A 16,675-nucleotide genomic window follows, 5' to 3' on the forward strand; every position below is an offset into this window, starting at 1 on the left:
CTCATTCATTTCACAGTGTAATGCTTAACTCACGCCTCCCTAATTAAACGCTAATTACTATTTTCAATGGTATTAGATCACTAGAACAGATTATTAAATAGTTTTCTCAAGAGTACTTAATAACCAATTAAAACTCATAAGCCTGTGGGGAAGTAATTAATGAACTCAATGCTTCTATTGTATTCAATGATGAAGGATTAATAAATACTATTATTGGGAATTTTTACCTCATCTATAGATAATGTGGTTTCATCTCCAGCTTTTTTTTACCACATTGATGTCTGCCAAAATCCCGATATTTGGGAATTGAAATTAAGATTTTCCACAGTAATTGGAAATGATTTTTATTGTGAATCACTTTATCACTGTCTTGTAATATTTGAGGATTTTTTTTTCTCTGAGAACTTAGATCTTGTTGGAACAAAGCATACTTGAAACTCCTTGATATGCTTTCTTTAATTTACAGTCAAGTGACAAAGAAATATATTTCAAAACACTGTCAGATGGCATTGAGAAAGAGAGGTGGTGGGGTAAATCAGGAAGCTGTGATGCCCAGCTTGGTTTAAATCCTGTAAAATAAGAAAAGAAAGCCGTCATTTTAGGTTAAAGCAGGAAGTGATGGGCCTTTATTTCAATGGAGATGCACATAAAATGCTGGAGTAACTCAGCGGGTCAGGCAGCATCTCTGGATAGAAGGAATGGGTGATGTTTCGGGTCGATACCCTTCTTCAGACTGAGAGTCAGGGGAGAGGGAGACACAGCGATAAGGAAGGGTCTATCCAGAGATGCTGCCTGTTCCGCTGAGTTACTCCAGCATTTTGTGTCTACCATCCATGTAAACTAGCATCTGCAGTTCCATTCCTATACTTTATTTCAATGTATTCCTTGTTGCACAGAACTCAGAATGTGTATAAAACAGCAGGTAAATTAAGGGGAGCATTAGAAGAACATTCAGCAAAACAATGGACAATTTAGGCCAGTCTGGAGCTGGCACAGTTAATAATGCAACTTGGATACTCATGTAATTATTCTGATGATAGATGAAATTATATTTAGATATTTTTTGCCGGTACCTGTAGATAAATCATTCCAGGGTTGTACATAAATTGTCCTGAGGTTTAAACAGATTTGAAAGAAGCTCATGTTCAAAAGTCATAGGAGAGGAATCAGGCCATCCAGGCCCATTGTCTACTCTACCATTCAATCATGCCTCATCTATCTTTCCCTCTCCTACCATTTCCCTGTAACCTTTGACACCCTAACAAATGAAGAATCTATCAATCTCCACTTTAAGAATACCCAGACACTTGTCCACCACGGCCATCTGTGGCAGTGAATTTCACAGATTCACCGCCCTCTGGCTAAAGAAATTCCTCCTCATCTCCTTTCTAAAACAGCATCCTTTTATTCTGAGGCTGTCCCCTCTGGTCCTAGACTCTCCCACTAGTGGAAATATTCTCTCCACATCTAGGCCTTCCATTAAGCGGTAAGTTTCAATGATTCCCCCGCATCATTCTAAACTCCAGCGAGTACAGGCCCAGAGCAGTGTCAGCAAACACTCATCATATGTGAACCCAATCATCCCCGGGATCATTCTCGTAAACCTCCTATAAGAAGTCCTTTTGTTTCCTTACATTTGGATCATATCCCCCTACAACTTTCCAATCCATGTATTTGTTCAATTGTCTTGTAAAAGTTGCATTTCTCCCCACCTCTCCCTCTCCCTCGAGCAGCTTATTCCATATGCCCAACACTCTCTGTGTAAGAAACGTGCCTCACCGGTTCTTACTAAATACTTCACCTCTCACCTTAAACCTATACCCTCTAGTTTTTGGCTTCCCTACCCTGGGAGGTAGACTGTGATCATCCACTTTCTCTATGCCCCTCATGAATTTATAATCTCGAGGTCAACATCCCTCAGTGTCCTTTGCTCCAGGGAACACAGTCTTGGGAAAAATACGCTCAGCATTTATATCTGTCACTGAGACTCAGACTCCAAAACCATAAAGGAGGAGCGGTTTAGTTCAGAGATGTAGCGCGGAAACAGGCCCTTCGGCCCACCGAGTCCATGCCGACCAGCGATCCACATAAACTAGCACTATCCTACACAATAGGGACAATTTACAATTTTTACCAAAGCCAATTAACCTACAAGCCTGTACATCTTTGGAGTGTGGAAGGAAACCGGAGCACCCGGAGAAAACCCATGCAGTCACATGGACAATGTACAAACTCCATACAGATGGCACCCATAGTCAGGATCGAACCCAGGTCTCTGGTGCTGTAAGGCAGCAACTCTATTGCTGGCCACCAAAAATGGTAAATGCGGGTAAAAAAATATGGTAAATTTGGTGAAATATGATCATTTCAGTTGCACTCCATGACTGATGTGTTCAGAAATTATCCACATCAGTAAACTGCAGTAGATTGCTTGACTTACCTGCACCTGAGCATCCATCTATTCTGAATGCATATCTTTCATTCATTTGTTCTATTTACCTTCTATATCTCTTGTTTCCCTTTCCCTTGACTCTCAGTCTGAAGAAGTGTCTCGACCCAACACGTCACCTATCCTTTTTCTCCAGAGTTGCTACCTGACCCGCTGAGTTACTCCAGCTTTTTGTGTCTGTTCTTTATTGAACATGGGTACAGATGTCACTAGCTGTTAAGTTAGTGCTTGCAACTTCAGGAGACAGACTTGAGTGATTTGAAAAAGTAAAATAAAAATAAAATTTGTGGTGTTCTTTTGAAGGAAAAAGGCTTTGAGGTTCTTATCATCATGTCCCTCGCACTAATTTATTAATGCAGAGATTTGACATTTCTTTCCAAGATGTGGTTATATTTCCATCCTTCAGCAAATAGCCTCTTTTAATAATCTTTCCTTTCATTCCTCTTTTAGGGATATGGAGCCATGCTCAGTGAAGGTAGGGACCAAGTGGGTGTGGCCAGGTAGAAGCATTGTTCTCTCTTCAAAAGTCTAAAACTGGCAGATAACGTGAGGTTGGGGCCATGTTAAGCCAATGTTAAAGACAGACGCACAGCACTCCTCTAGAAGTGGTCAAGCGCAGTCTCGATGGTCCGAAGGGCCTGTTTCCAAGCTGTGTCGCTAAAGTCTAAAGTCATCCATACTGACATCCCTCCTCAGGCTCCTGCAACTCTATCACTTTCAAAAACTCCCTCGGGATCAAACAGCTCTTTGCTCTGCTCATTGGGATAGATTCTGACTTTGTACAAATGTGTAAAATGGTTGATACTAAGCCAGCAGACTGATTAATATTCCCTGACTTTTATTTCCATCAACATCAATCAGAAGGATATAAAACAGCTGTCAACTCACTTATCATTCATTTTACACTATCCCACAAATCAAGGTTACCCCCACTAATTCATGTCATTACTCCTAATTAAGAATTTCCACGACCTCACCATACCTCATTCCCATCTTCTGTGAATGCCTGGTGAATATTAATATTGCTGCATAAATGCAACTTTATGTCATTTCTCTAACAGCGTGGTGTATACTAAACAGTAGTATATCATTGACAACCAGTTAAAGACATCAAGCTTATTATACCTCATTGAATTTCATAGAACTCAAACCTAATTCAAACATATTTCTGAGGAAATATAGAATGAGTAAAAGCTTTTGTTTCATTGACAGCATCCCTGCCTACACTCTTTCCAACAACTGTTATGTCAGGGTCCAAAACCTAGCTTGGAACAGAACAATAGTACAGCAAACGACCAGGAAAATTCCATCAAGAAGGAATTAATTATCTCTTGCCCTGTCCTCCAACCTAGAGTTTATGCATGGGACCACATTTCACTGCCAACAATACAGAGATTGGCCTGGGCCAATGCTCAGAATTAAAATCAATCTAAAAGCAATAGTCTATTGTAATTCTGCCTCGACCAATGAGGTAACGATTAAAAAAACTCGATCCAGTCCAGTGAAGGAGTTAAATAAATAAGTTTTTTTTAAATTCCCAAAGTTGACAAAATTCACTATTATAGCAGGTAGGCCACAGCTAATTGAGGAGAAGACTATTTCTAACAGACTGGGTTTTTCGATTTTCATCACTTATTGCTTCCAGCTCTCCCTGGCTCCTGATTCTCATGCGATTAGGGAATTGATTTCAGAGGAAGAGAAGCAACATTTTGGGGCTAAAGTTTCTGGTGTGGGAATGGAAACCATTACTTTGTGATTCAGGAGTAAGAAGGCCACCATTCATCTACAGATGGCATTAGTACCTTGCGTACTTCCAATTTCATTGTTCCTCCACGGTTCCACAGCAGTTATAAAATACTACTCTTGATTATTACTTGAAGAGAGAAACAAATGTAGCACTTCAGCTGGATTTTCTCTTCCCTTTTCTTTTCTCTGCATGTTGAAGCTTCTGATGAAAGGTCATTGACCTGAAACATTAACTCTGTACCTGCCATACATGTTGCCTGATTTATTGAGATTTTCTAATCTTTTCCACTTTATTTCGGATTTCCAGCATGTGCAGCATTTTGCTTTCTTAGGTTCATGTTGGTTGACTTAACACTTGCCTCTTCCCTCTACCATGCATTAGACCACTCACTCCATCCCACCCCCTTTCTAAATATTGTCATTTTTGGCTAGAATCCTTTGCCTGAAATTCATTTATGTTCCATTTTGCTTCTTCAGTCAATGTCCTCCTTAAAATTTATATTCTCCTCTCTTATTTTTCTTATTCATAGTTTGTAGCGGTTTCCCCTTTTGTCCCTGTTTACAGTGGCGATGCTATAAATGCAAGTTGTGTTGGCATGGTACGACATGGACTGCTTGCATTGCGCACTCAAAAATTGCACCAGTTGTTGACATTCTATAAACTAAAGTACATACATATATAAAATGCGGGACTTGAAGCTTTCTCAACACGTTATAAAACTTCTGCAAATCTTACAATTGCTGGAATTATTTTTCCGGCTCATTCTGCTATTAATGCAGATTTTACAAAAATAATTCAACTGAAATCATAGAAAATCATTGCACTTTAAATACTCAACTACAGCATTATTTGTTGAAGCAGTAAGTATTTTCTTTCTTTAATCAATCATTTTCAACCAAACCAAACGAGTTTGTGTATCCTCCTGCAAAAAAAGTTAGTGAAGTTCTAAACTGCTCTCATGATATTTTCAAAGGCTAACTGTTGCCAACTAGTGTTTTAATATTCTAAGTGCACCCTTGTAAGTGCCTGAAAGAGTGCCGAGATCAAAAATTCATGTGAATGTCTGATCCCATAGGCAAGGAAATACTTATGTGGTCATTAAAACTCTTTCAGATTTTTTTTAAAACAGAGCCACTTCATTTGAGTGCATGACTAATTGGAACTCTATTGATAATTTCAATGGAGTCAATCAGCAGCAGCACCCCTGTCAAGCCTGTACACAGATAAGAGACTATTCAATGAAGCCTAAAAGGCTACATTACAAAAAGGGCATCAGGACTAATATCAAAATGAGCATCCCTTAACCACACCACGCCCTTTCATCTGCAAAGTATTCAGCATTGTAAACGTAACAGGAAATTGATTATATTTTTAACTTTTCACCGGGATATCTGAATAGCATTAATGTTTAATATCGGCATTGCTAAATTACATTAAATCTTTATAGTTGGGCATTTAAATGGATTACCCTTTACACCGGCTCCACTAAATGGTCCAAACCATTACCCTGGACCTTAAATGGCATTACCTCTGTACAACTAGGCCACTCAAAGGTATTAATCCTTACATTGGTACCTCTAAATACATTGAGTATTGCAGAGCACTCTTATTCCGGGAATTCGAAATATTCCTTTACTGGTAAATCAGGCCATGGAACTTGAACTGTTGAGTGCAGATGAACTGTGATGCAGATGAATAGGTCTCTCCCTATTTTGCTCATGTGATTGTTTTACTAGCATTCTAGCTTCAGGATAAATTTATACCATTGATGTTAAGCAAAGTTGTTTCACAGCAGTTCCATCGGAGATAGTGTAAATCCACGTTGTTTAATATTCCCTTAACTCCCATTGTCTTACAACTGGTTTGATGCTGGCTGCTCAGGCAGAGAGCAGAGGTTGAAGTTCCCAGCAGACATGAAGAGCTTGCTGAATAGATGGTGGTTGGGAAACGATCCTTTTCGTTCAATCTTGCACTGCAGAAATCCTTGGAACAAGCTAAGAATTAGAATGCAGCCCTTCCTCTTTGGGGAAGGCTTGCAGCTGAAGCTCAAAGTCACGGTTCTGGCATCTGAGTAACTTTGAATTCACAGTGTTGCCCACTCATGGTTATTACATCAAAGTGGCCTAACAGCTGTTTCAATATTGCAATTGCTCTCCAAATCTGACCTGCCTTTATATACTTTTGCAAAACTCCAGAGTTCCAAAGCAAAGCTTCTAAAGCACGATGGAGTGGATGCTGTAATTTATTCATTGTCAGCAAGTGGGAATCACTGTTAAAATGGGCATTTATTGCTCACCATTTACTGCCCATGAGAAGGGGACTGTGAGCTACTCTCGATAACCTTTGTTATTCTGTGCTGCTCTGCTCTTAACATTCCAGGAAGGATGTGGAGAGGTGGATGTGGAGAGGTGGATGTGGAGAGGTGGATGTGGAGAGGTGGATGTGGAGAGGTGGATGTGGAGAGGTGGATGTGGAGAGGTGGATGTGGAGAGGTGGATGTGGAGAGGTGGATGTGGAGGATGTGGTGCACATGTGGGTTTAGAGAGGGTGCAGAGGTTCACCAGACTCTTGCCTGGATTTGAGAGTGTTAGCTAGAAAGAGAGGTTGGACAATCGTGGATTATCTTCTCCAGAGTGTTGGACGCTGAGAGACCTCTAATGGGTTTATAAGATTATACGTGGCACAGATAGGGTAGATAGAGTCTTTTCCCAGGGTGGACATGTCAAATACTAAAGATCATATCTTTAAGGTGAAAATGGTGACATTTTAAAAGAGATTTACGAACCAAGATTTTACATAGAGTGGTAGGTGCCTGGAACACTGCCATAGGAGGTCGTGAAAGCAGATACGATAGCAATATTTCAGAAGCAGGTACGTGAACAGACAGGGAACGGAGGGATGTGCACTAAGTGCAGGCCTTTGGGATTAGTTTAAATCGGCATCGAGGTGGACATGTCTAAAGGGCCTGTTCCTGTGCTGGACTGTTCTACATTCTACATTCGATGTTCTATGTCCTGGGGCCATTTTTTCTGCACTCTTTTATCTATTGGCATTGAGATATCTGTTTTAACTTCACTTTCCACCTCCCTGATGGAGAGTTGCCCATCTGCTCTTCTGCCTCCCACGTTACTGGCAATGGGAAAACACAACAGCAGCAACACACAAGACTGCAGATGCTGGAACCTGGAGCTAGAAACAAAGTGCTGGGGAAACTCAATGCGTCAGGCAGCATTTGTGGAGGGAAATGGACAGACAACGTTTCAGGTCGAGAGACCCTTTGTCACTGGATACACTCCGCACCTGGATAAAAGGTCCCAACCCCACAATTGTGTAGAAAAAAAGCAGCTTTCTTGATCTGCATCCCATCCACCATCTTAAATACTTGCTCCCTTCATCACTTGGTTGATGTCTCGTTCACCTGGCCATAACTGTTATGCAATGACTATATACAGCAACACAAGGAACTGCAGATGCTGGAATCTTGAGCATAAACGCAAACTGCTAAAGAAACTCAGCAGGTCAGCAGGTCAAACAGCATTTGTGGAGGGAAATGGACAGGCGAATGTCAGGTCAGGACCCTTTGTCAGACTCATGAAATCAAACCGGTCTCCCATGCCACACCTATGATATGTTGCACACAACTGCAATTAGAATGGATATGAGAAGAAATCTCTTTAGACAAAGGGTGGTGAATCTGTGGAATTCATTGCCATCGATGGCTGTGGAGGCCAAGTCATTGGGTATTTTTAAATCGGAGAATGATAGGTAAAAGGTTCTAGATTAGTAATGATGTCAACGATACTGGGAGAAGGCAGGGGAATGGGGTTGAGAGGGAAAATAGATCAGCCATGATTGAATGGTAGAGCCTCATTGAATGAGGCCGAGTAGCCTCATTCTGCTCCTATGTCCTATGGACATACCCATGGTAATGTTGGTGAATTGCCTTATTGAATTCAGGCATGCAAGTTTAATTGACTGGGATGTTGACTGGAAAATAACCTTTGAACTGGTGGCCATTTTGCATCTGTGTGCTCTGCACCACAGATTCACCACCCTTTGGCTAAAAAATATTGGCTCTATCTCCTGCTGTGCTCTGGTCTGAGACGTGAATCTTGAACAAGGTATGGCCACTTGTCGTGTGATCAAAAGCTGTACTTTGTACGCGTTAAAAGTCCTTGAGGCCTTGTATTCAAAGGACAGCACTAAATACTGAATAATGATGGAGTACTGCTGCCTGGCTACGCTGGGAAAAAAATATTAAGGGAATTCACCATCCAAAGACAGAATCAATTAACTTGTTTAGTGAAAGCATTTTGCATAGAAATAAGAGACCTAGGGGAGCGAAGAACACTTGCCATGTTTACACACTGACCAGCCTTCCATTTATGATTCAGGCCTTGATTATTTGCATAATTGTTTCCAGTTAAGTAAAAGATTGATTTGACATTGGTAACTTATCATTGCTCGTGGGTTGATGTTAATATTCTTCAGGCGTACTGCACCGAGCATTTGGTTAGCAGAAATCTTGGCTGTATCTTCGATAATTTATTTCAACCATATGTTGTGTGTGGGAAGAGGAGCAGATTGTTGAAGCTGAGAGGATCAAGAGGATGCTGGACCTGGTGCCTGGGCCCAGACTTGGAGCAGTACCATCACTGCCTGCTCAGCCAACGGGCCCAGGTGGAGATTTGGTGCTTGGAATTTATCCGCAAACAGCCTTTCAGCTCCATTTGCCGATGCCCAGCGACTTCCTCAGGCACAGCTTCCATTTTGAACACCAGTCCTCCTTTTCCTTTCCAAAAATCTATTGCATTCATAATATGTGTGGTAAATGCAATACTCACAGGTCCTCCTCAACATCAATTCAAGAGCTATACGTGTTAAAAACGAACTGCAATTGTTGGTTTATATGAAAGATAGAGCCAAAATGCTGGAGTAGTTTCCAACCCAGCTGTAAGAGCATTAAATTGTCCAGGTTTAGGTAACTTCTACAAACATCTCCCACCCCCCCCCCCCCCCCTCCTATCCCTCTTCCTGCCCCTTCCCCCTCTTCCCGCCCCTTCCCCTCTCTTCCCGCCCCTTCCCCCCTCTTCCCGCTCCTTCCCCCCTCTTCCCGCCCCTTCCCCCCTCTTCCCGCCCCTTCCCCCTCTTCCTGCCCCTTCCCCCTCTTCCCGCCCCTTCCCCCCTCTTCCCGCCCCTTCCCCTCTTCCCGCCCCTTCCCCCCTCTTCCTGCCCCTTCCCCCCTCTTCCCGCCCCTTCCCCCCTCTTCCTGCCCCTTCTCCCCTCTTCCTGCCCCTTCCCCCATCTTCCCGCCCCATCCCCCTCTTCCCGCCCCTTCCCCCCTCTTCCTGCCCCTTCCCCCCTCTTCCTGCCCCTTCCCCCCTCTTCCCGCCCCTTCCCCCCTCTTCCCGCCCCTTCCCCCCTCTTCCTGCCCCTTCTCCCCTCTTCCTGCCCCTTCCCCCCTCTTCCCGCCCCTTCCCCCTCTTCCCGCCCCTTCCCCCCTCTTCCTGCCCCTTCCCCCATCTTCCCGCCCCTTCCCCCTCTTCCCGCCCCTTCCCCTCTCTTCCTGCCCCTTTCCCCCTCTTCCCGCCCCTTCCCCCCTCTTCCTGCCCCTTCCCCCCTCTTCCTGCCCCTTCCCCCCTCTTCCTCCACTAAATGTTCATTAACCAGTGCCATAGTTTGTAACGGGGTATCCCTTTTAGTCCGATCTCTTACCAACAATTGGCCTAAGAGAGAACCTCTTTGCCTGAGGTCAAATGTGGCTGGCCCCAATTTGCCCTTTTTTGTTGTTGTAGTTTCCAGTCCCACCCACCCCCCCCCCTCCCCTCCCCTCCCCTCCCCCCACAATCAGTTTGAAGAAGGGTCCCGACCCGAAACGTCACCAATACATTTTCTCCACAGATGCCGCCTGACCCGTTCTGAGTTTCTCAAGAATTTTGTATCTATCAATTCAAGAGCACTTGTTACAGCTTCAGGGCAGTATTGATTGGAGAAGCCGACAGAAGGGGTGGTGTGGGGTGATCAATTACTACTGTCACAGGTCTGGCCGCAAACATCCGTTTCTCTGGCTGCTTTGTCACACAGCACAGGAAGAATGTGCAAATTCTGCACACACAGCATCAGAGTTCAGGATTGATCCTGTACGTCTGGAGGCTGCTGTAGCCATATTATCTGGGAAGAGCATTAATATACAGTAGAAGCTTGGTTATCTGACGTGTTACAGTTTGGCATATTTAAGTTGTTTGGCAGAGGGAAGAGACGTATCAATGGGGGAGCACGTGACCAATTCAGGGTCCACGTCATGAAGTCTGACCTGTTGAGTGCCAACATTTTCTGTTGGTGCTTTAACTTTCTGGTATCTGCAGTGTGTTGTTCCAACTTCAACGTGGAGCCTTGAATGCAAGCTCTACAAATCAGAAGTCTATTGATGTGAGCCTCCTTGTTTAATTATGCATAAAACGTTTTACCACAAGACCTTAAGGGCATTGAAAAGCACATCATGGTCAGTGAATATGCAGTACCTGTGGTCTGGCAGTAGATACTGAGCCTTCATTGCATAATGCCCCAAAGACAGTCTCATCAACAGTGCCATTCCCCTTCAGTCTTGAACTAAATTGTCAGCCTTTGCACTAAATTTCTCCAGCAAGACTTGAATAGTAAGGGAGAGGGCTCCAATTCCCAGACTAATAACTGAGCCACATTTCTCTATTTGAATTAACCACTGATAACACACAAGACTTCATATGAACTGATTTAATAATAAGAGGAAACAATCCAGCATGCCATTCATGGCTGTCACGGTGGCGCAGCGGTAGAGTTGCTGCCTTACAACGAATGCAGCGCCGGAGACCCGGGTTCGATCCTGACTACGGGTGCTGTCTGTATGGAGTCTATATGTTCTCCCCGTGATCCGCGTGGGTTTTCTCCGAGATCTTCGGTTTCCTCCCACACTCCAAAGACGTACAGGCTTTTAGGTTAATTGGCTTGGTAAATATTGTCCCTAGTGGATGTAGGATAGTGTTAATGTGCGGGGATCGCTGGGCCCGTTTCCACGCTGTATCTCTAAAAAAAAATCCCTAGGAAAAGTAGCAGCTGGTCGAGCAGCTGCCTCACAGAGACATGCCAGACGCTGGTCGAGCAGCGGCAGAGACATGAATTCCATCCTGACTTTGGGTGCCATCTGTGCGGAGTTTGCACATTCTCCCTGTGACCATGTGGGTTTCGTCCGGATCCTTCGGCTTCCTCCCACATCCCAAAAACTTGTGGGTTGAAGGGATCCCGGGAGCTCGGCAAGATGTGAGGGTTGTAATGTGTACTCCTGTGCCCATGGTCCATCCCAGTGACAGCAAAGCTCCAAGACGTGCGATGCGGGAGCGACCTTGGCTGCTTCAGCTCGTGCAGAAACGGCAAGAACTGCTCAGACTGGATCTTCAGAGGGATGCAAACCCTCGGAAATAATCACCAGTGAAATTCTCTCTTTCCAATAGTGTAGCAATGAGTTAAGGAGCGTTACTTCATCAAATTCGTAGACTGTGCCAAGACGCATTACCCAATCACTCTGCCAAAGGGTACATTTCTGGCAATTGTTTATCCAATTTTTTTTTGTTGAAATATAAACAGAACATTCTGAATGTGGTCAGAGTAGAAGAAGGTCGGATCAATATTTCAGATCGTTGAGCTCCCCCAGAAGCTGCCAAGTTATCCACCTTTATTCACAAAATGTTGGAGTAACTCAGCAGGTCAGGCGGCATCTCAGGAGAGAAGGAATGGGTGACGTTTCGGGTCGAGACCCTTCTTCAGACTGAAGAAGGGTCTCGACCCGAAACGTCACCCATTCCTTCTCTCCTGAGATGTTGCCTGACCTGCTGAGTTGCTCCAGCATTTTGTGAATAAATACCTTCGATTTGTACCAGCATCTGCAGTTATTTTCTTACACTAAGTTATCAACCTTGGTCGACTCACCTCCTACCTCCTGCAGTTTCTGTTTTGGTTTACAACTTCCTCCATCTGCTGGGAATAACTCCATTAACTGCTCGAGTCTTATCAGAGTGCTGGTGTTAATTATGTGCTAATTATGTTATGTGGTCTGGACTGCTGTAGGGTTTGAGTCAAGGCAAGCCAAGCCGAGTCAGGTTTATTGTCATGCGCACAAGTACAGAGAGATACAGGCACAATGAAAAATCTTGCTTGCAGTTGCATCATCCCACTCCGATTTGGGAGCCCAATAGATTTAGATTTTAGATTTAGAGATACAGCGCGGAAACAGGCCCTTCGCCCACCGAGTCCGCGCCGCCCAGCGATCCCCACACATTAACACTATCCTACACACACTAGGGACAATTTTTACATATTACCCAGTCAATTAACCTACATACCTGTATGTCTTTGGAGTGTGGGAGGAAACCGAAGATCTCGGAGAAAACCCACGCAGGTCACGGGGAGAACGTACACACTCCGTACAGACGGCGCCCGTAGTCAGGATCGAACCTGAGTCTCCGGCGCTGCATTCGCTGTAAGGCAGCAACTCTACCGCTGCGCCAGCGTGTCGCCGGGAGGAATCACCCCTGAAAATAGTTATCACACTGAAGGTTTCCATGAATCTCTTGCTTGGCATTGACTAAGGAAGACTCTTAATCCATAACTATGTTGTGTTTGTGATCTGTTGCAGGAATCTGATGCCCAAAGCGCTTGATGGTCAGATTGTGATGGAGAAGACGCCCAGGTACTTTGTGACAGCTGAGGCACCAGCTCGCATTCACGCCATGTCCAAAGACACCAAGCTGATTGTGGTCGTGCGGGACCCCGTGACCAGAGCCATCTCAGACTATACCCAGATCATCTCGAAATCTGCGGACATCCCTGGCTTTGAAACTCTCACTTTCAAAAACAGGACTACAGGCCTGGTTGATGCGTCGTGGAGCCCATTATGGATTGGGATCTATGCCCAGCACTTAGAGAACTGGCTGCAGTATTTCCCCTTGTCCCAGATGCACTTTGTCAGTGGGGAAAAACTGATCACTGACCCAGCTGGTGAGCTGGGCAAAGTCCAAGACTTCCTGGGCCTGCAGAGGCTCATAACAGATGACCACTTCTTCTTCAACGAGACCAAGGGTTTCCCTTGCCTGAAGAAGCCGCAGGGCAATGGGAAACCTCACTGCCTGGGCAAAACAAAAGGCAGGATCCATCCCAACATCGACCCGGGGGTGGTCGAGAAACTGCGAGACTTCTACCGCCCTTTCAACAGGCATTTCTATCAAATGACTGGCCAGAACTTTGGCTGGGAGTGACATGAGGCCAGGGGAGGTGGGGATGTGGGCCATCGGGCGGAGTCAGTGACGACAAACCGAATGACGGCGGAAGCAGGGGAAGCCATCGGGTTGCCAACAGCCCAAGTCTGCATGTCGTCGAAGATGTAACACATCCATCTATAACCCGCAGGACCTGTGCTGGGCTCGCCTGCATTCTGCATCTGCTGCTTCACAGATCTTGAAGACGCCAAGAAAAACTGTGGACTTTTTCACTCAATATTTACTCAAATCTTCATCACACCTTAAAAGGGCAATGTCCATCTTGCGATGCAGATTGACTTTATTTTTTGCTTGCAGTGGTCCTGAGCAATGGTTGTTGATTTTTTAATATATACATATGTATAAATATATATATATATATCTCTATTAACAGCAAAGTCACAAAATTAAGTAACATCAGGGCTGATACCTCTTTAGTTTCTCTTTAGCACTCACTCACTGTACCACGGAAAATATTGTCATTTTTATGAAGCAATGTTTGGCTCCCATGAGCCGCACTGTTTTGTGGATTAACACTACCTTTGTGTCATTACAGTTCCTGCTTTGTTGTAGTAGCAGCATCCTGACGTTATGAGCTTAACTGCTTGCTTTGTTTTACTTTATTTTTCAATAAACTAATTTACTTCCTCCCATGTTACTACCTGAGATATAAATGAATGGAAAACAGTGAATCTATTCTACGGTGTGGCAGGGGAAAGCTTTTATAACTCACTTGTGCTTACAGTTCCCATGTCGTCCTGCCCTGTAGAAGAAAGCCAGCCTTCTATTCTCCTTGTTGCTTTTTTTCCCCTTTCTATAAATTATATTTACATGATTGTTTTTTTGCGAGTCATGCTGTTTTCTCACGGTTCCAGTAAAGTCCACATTACAGGCGCTTGTTGCCGCTTCTTGTTGTCTCATTTTTTCAAAGCTTTCAAAAAATGGAAGCATTTGCCACTCTAGCCCGAGCTGCATCCTTAAATGGCAATGCAAATCTAGTGGGTCTCTGCAGAATCCTAGATGCCTTTTTGGATACTCCTTGCAAACAGCAAAGTAGTCCAAGGTATCTCTGTCCTGTCCTAACAAGCATATTTGCTGATGGAGAGGGAGGGAGTCTGGGTCTGAGAAGCCTTCTTCTTCTTCTGCCGTATGTCTTTTAGACCTGCAGCTCCATTGAGGCGAGCCAGGCCAATGTGTCATCGTCCAGGTCAATCAGACCTTGTTCACTATTCGGTGGCCGGTATTTGGGGCAACTGGTGACTATGTGCTCCACTGTCTGTGTTGGGTCCCCACGCTCGCAGGAGGCCCCCACCTCTTCATCGCTACTCCATAGCGTCCGACGCCTGTCCTCAGGCGATTGAGGGTTATCCACTGCTTTCGGGACAGGTCCTGGCTAGGGACGTCCATGGGTTCACCGATGTAGTGGTGTAGCCTAGATGGTTCCGCTGACTTCCACTGGTCTCTCCATCTCGTCTTGACCCAGGTGACCTTGGAAGTGTCAGCCGGTGTTGTACAGAACAGCTCGTGGGCTTGCATGGCGAAGGGGCGCCGTGACTTGAGGCGCACGTGTCGTGGTGTCTCTGTGACGATCTGATGGAGAAGGTGGAAATCACTAGTCTGTGCCTTTCGAAAAAAGGGCCAGCGTGGCTGCTTCTCGTCTGATGTTGGCCGGGGCGATGCCGGCAAGGACGGGCAGTTAGTTTACTGGGGTAGAACGTAGGCATCCGGAGACAGTCCGTAGGGCGCTGTTGATGGCAGCATCCAGCTTCTTAGCGTGAGGGCTACGGCACCAGACCGGGGCGCAGTACTCGGCGGCTGAGAACACCAGGGCCACTGTGGACATGCGCAGTGTCTTCGTCGTGGCCCCCCATGTGGTGCCGGCTAGGCGGCGTATCAGTGTGGCACGGGCGCTTATCTTTGCCTTGGCACCTTCCAGGTGTTGTTTGAATGACAGCGTTCTGTCGAGCCTCACTCCGAGGTACGTGGGGATGGGCTGGGACTGTAGCCGGGCGTTATCCACCATGACGTCCATCTCAAGAGTCGCTTCCCTGTTGTTAAGATGGAACATTGAGGATGTTGTCTTACCCGTGCTGGGCTTAAGATGCCAGTTCATCAAATATGAAGACAAGGTGTTCATGTCTTCAGAGAGGCCCTCTTCTGCTGCTTCCCAGGGTGGCTTACTGAGTAGAATGGCCAGGTCATCAGCATAGCCATACTTCTTTGACTGGGTTGCAGGCAGGTCATGGATATAGATGTTGAACAGCATTGGTGCCAGCACAGAGCCCTGTGGGACGCCGTTCTTGAGTTTCCTCACCCCGTTGCTGGTGTGTAGCCGGAAGCTGTGGTTGCTCAACACCTCCATGATGAAGCTCACCATGTGCTTGTCTGAGAAGCCCAGCGTCAATTAATGAGCAAAATACAAAGTGCTGGAGGAACTCAGCAGATCAGGCAACATCTGCTGAAGGAATAGACAGATGAAGTTTTGCGTCGGGACCCTTCTTCAAACAGGGTCAGAAAGGGCCCAATCCAAAATGTCATCTGTCTATTCACTCCACAGATGCTGCCCAACCCGCTGAGTTCCTCCAATACTTTGTGTTCTGCTGAAGATTCCAGATCTGCAGTTTGTTGTGTCATCAAATAATAGTAATGTGAATGAAAGCAAGGTACAGATGTCTTTTGTAAGTGCTGAGATAAGAACGGATATGCTCGCGACATGGTGGCACAGCTGGTAGGGTTGCTGCCGCACAGCGCCAGAAACCCGAGCCTGACCCCACATTCTGTCTGCGTAGAGTTTGCATGTTCACCGTGACCACGTACGTTCCTACCCACATTCCAAAGACATGTGGGTTTCTAGGGTAATTGGCCTCTGTAAATTGTCCCTGGTGTGTAGGGTGTGGATGAGAAAGTGGGATAACATAGAACTAGTGTGACTGATGGCCGGTGTGGGCCCGGTCGGCCATGCTGTATCTGTAATCTCTAAACTCAGTGGAGAAAGTCAGAAGAGGTTCACTAGGCTAATTTCTGGGAAAAGAGGGTTGTCCTATCATGAATGCCTAAAAATGTTGGGAGCAAAAAACAAACTGATGGAGGAAGTCAGGCACCATCTGTGGAGACAGAGGGATGGTCTGCGTTTAGGCTGAGACTCCCATCTTATACTGAAGTCATGATGCAGCTTTATAGTTCTTTGGTTCA

The 16,675-nt window shown here is 45.3% G+C and overlaps 1 protein-coding gene across 1 annotated transcript in view; it reads left to right on the forward strand.

The window, feature by feature from the left end:
* hs3st3l (heparan sulfate (glucosamine) 3-O-sulfotransferase 3-like) overlaps window positions 1-14,134 on the forward strand; it is a 128,057-nt gene extending 113,923 nt beyond the window's left edge. The window contains exon 2 of the mRNA XM_078401191.1: window positions 12,865-14,134. Coding sequence (XP_078257317.1) covers window positions 12,865-13,483 — 619 coding nt within the window. The 3' untranslated portion in view covers window positions 13,484-14,134. The remainder of the gene's footprint in view (window positions 1-12,864) is intronic.
* Window positions 14,135-16,675: the final 2,541 nt, after the last annotated feature.

The sequence above is a fragment of the Rhinoraja longicauda genome, chromosome 6, assembly GCF_053455715.1.
Source record: "Rhinoraja longicauda isolate Sanriku21f chromosome 6, sRhiLon1.1, whole genome shotgun sequence".
In the NCBI taxonomy this organism is placed as follows: Eukaryota; Metazoa; Chordata; class Chondrichthyes; order Rajiformes; family Arhynchobatidae; genus Rhinoraja; species Rhinoraja longicauda.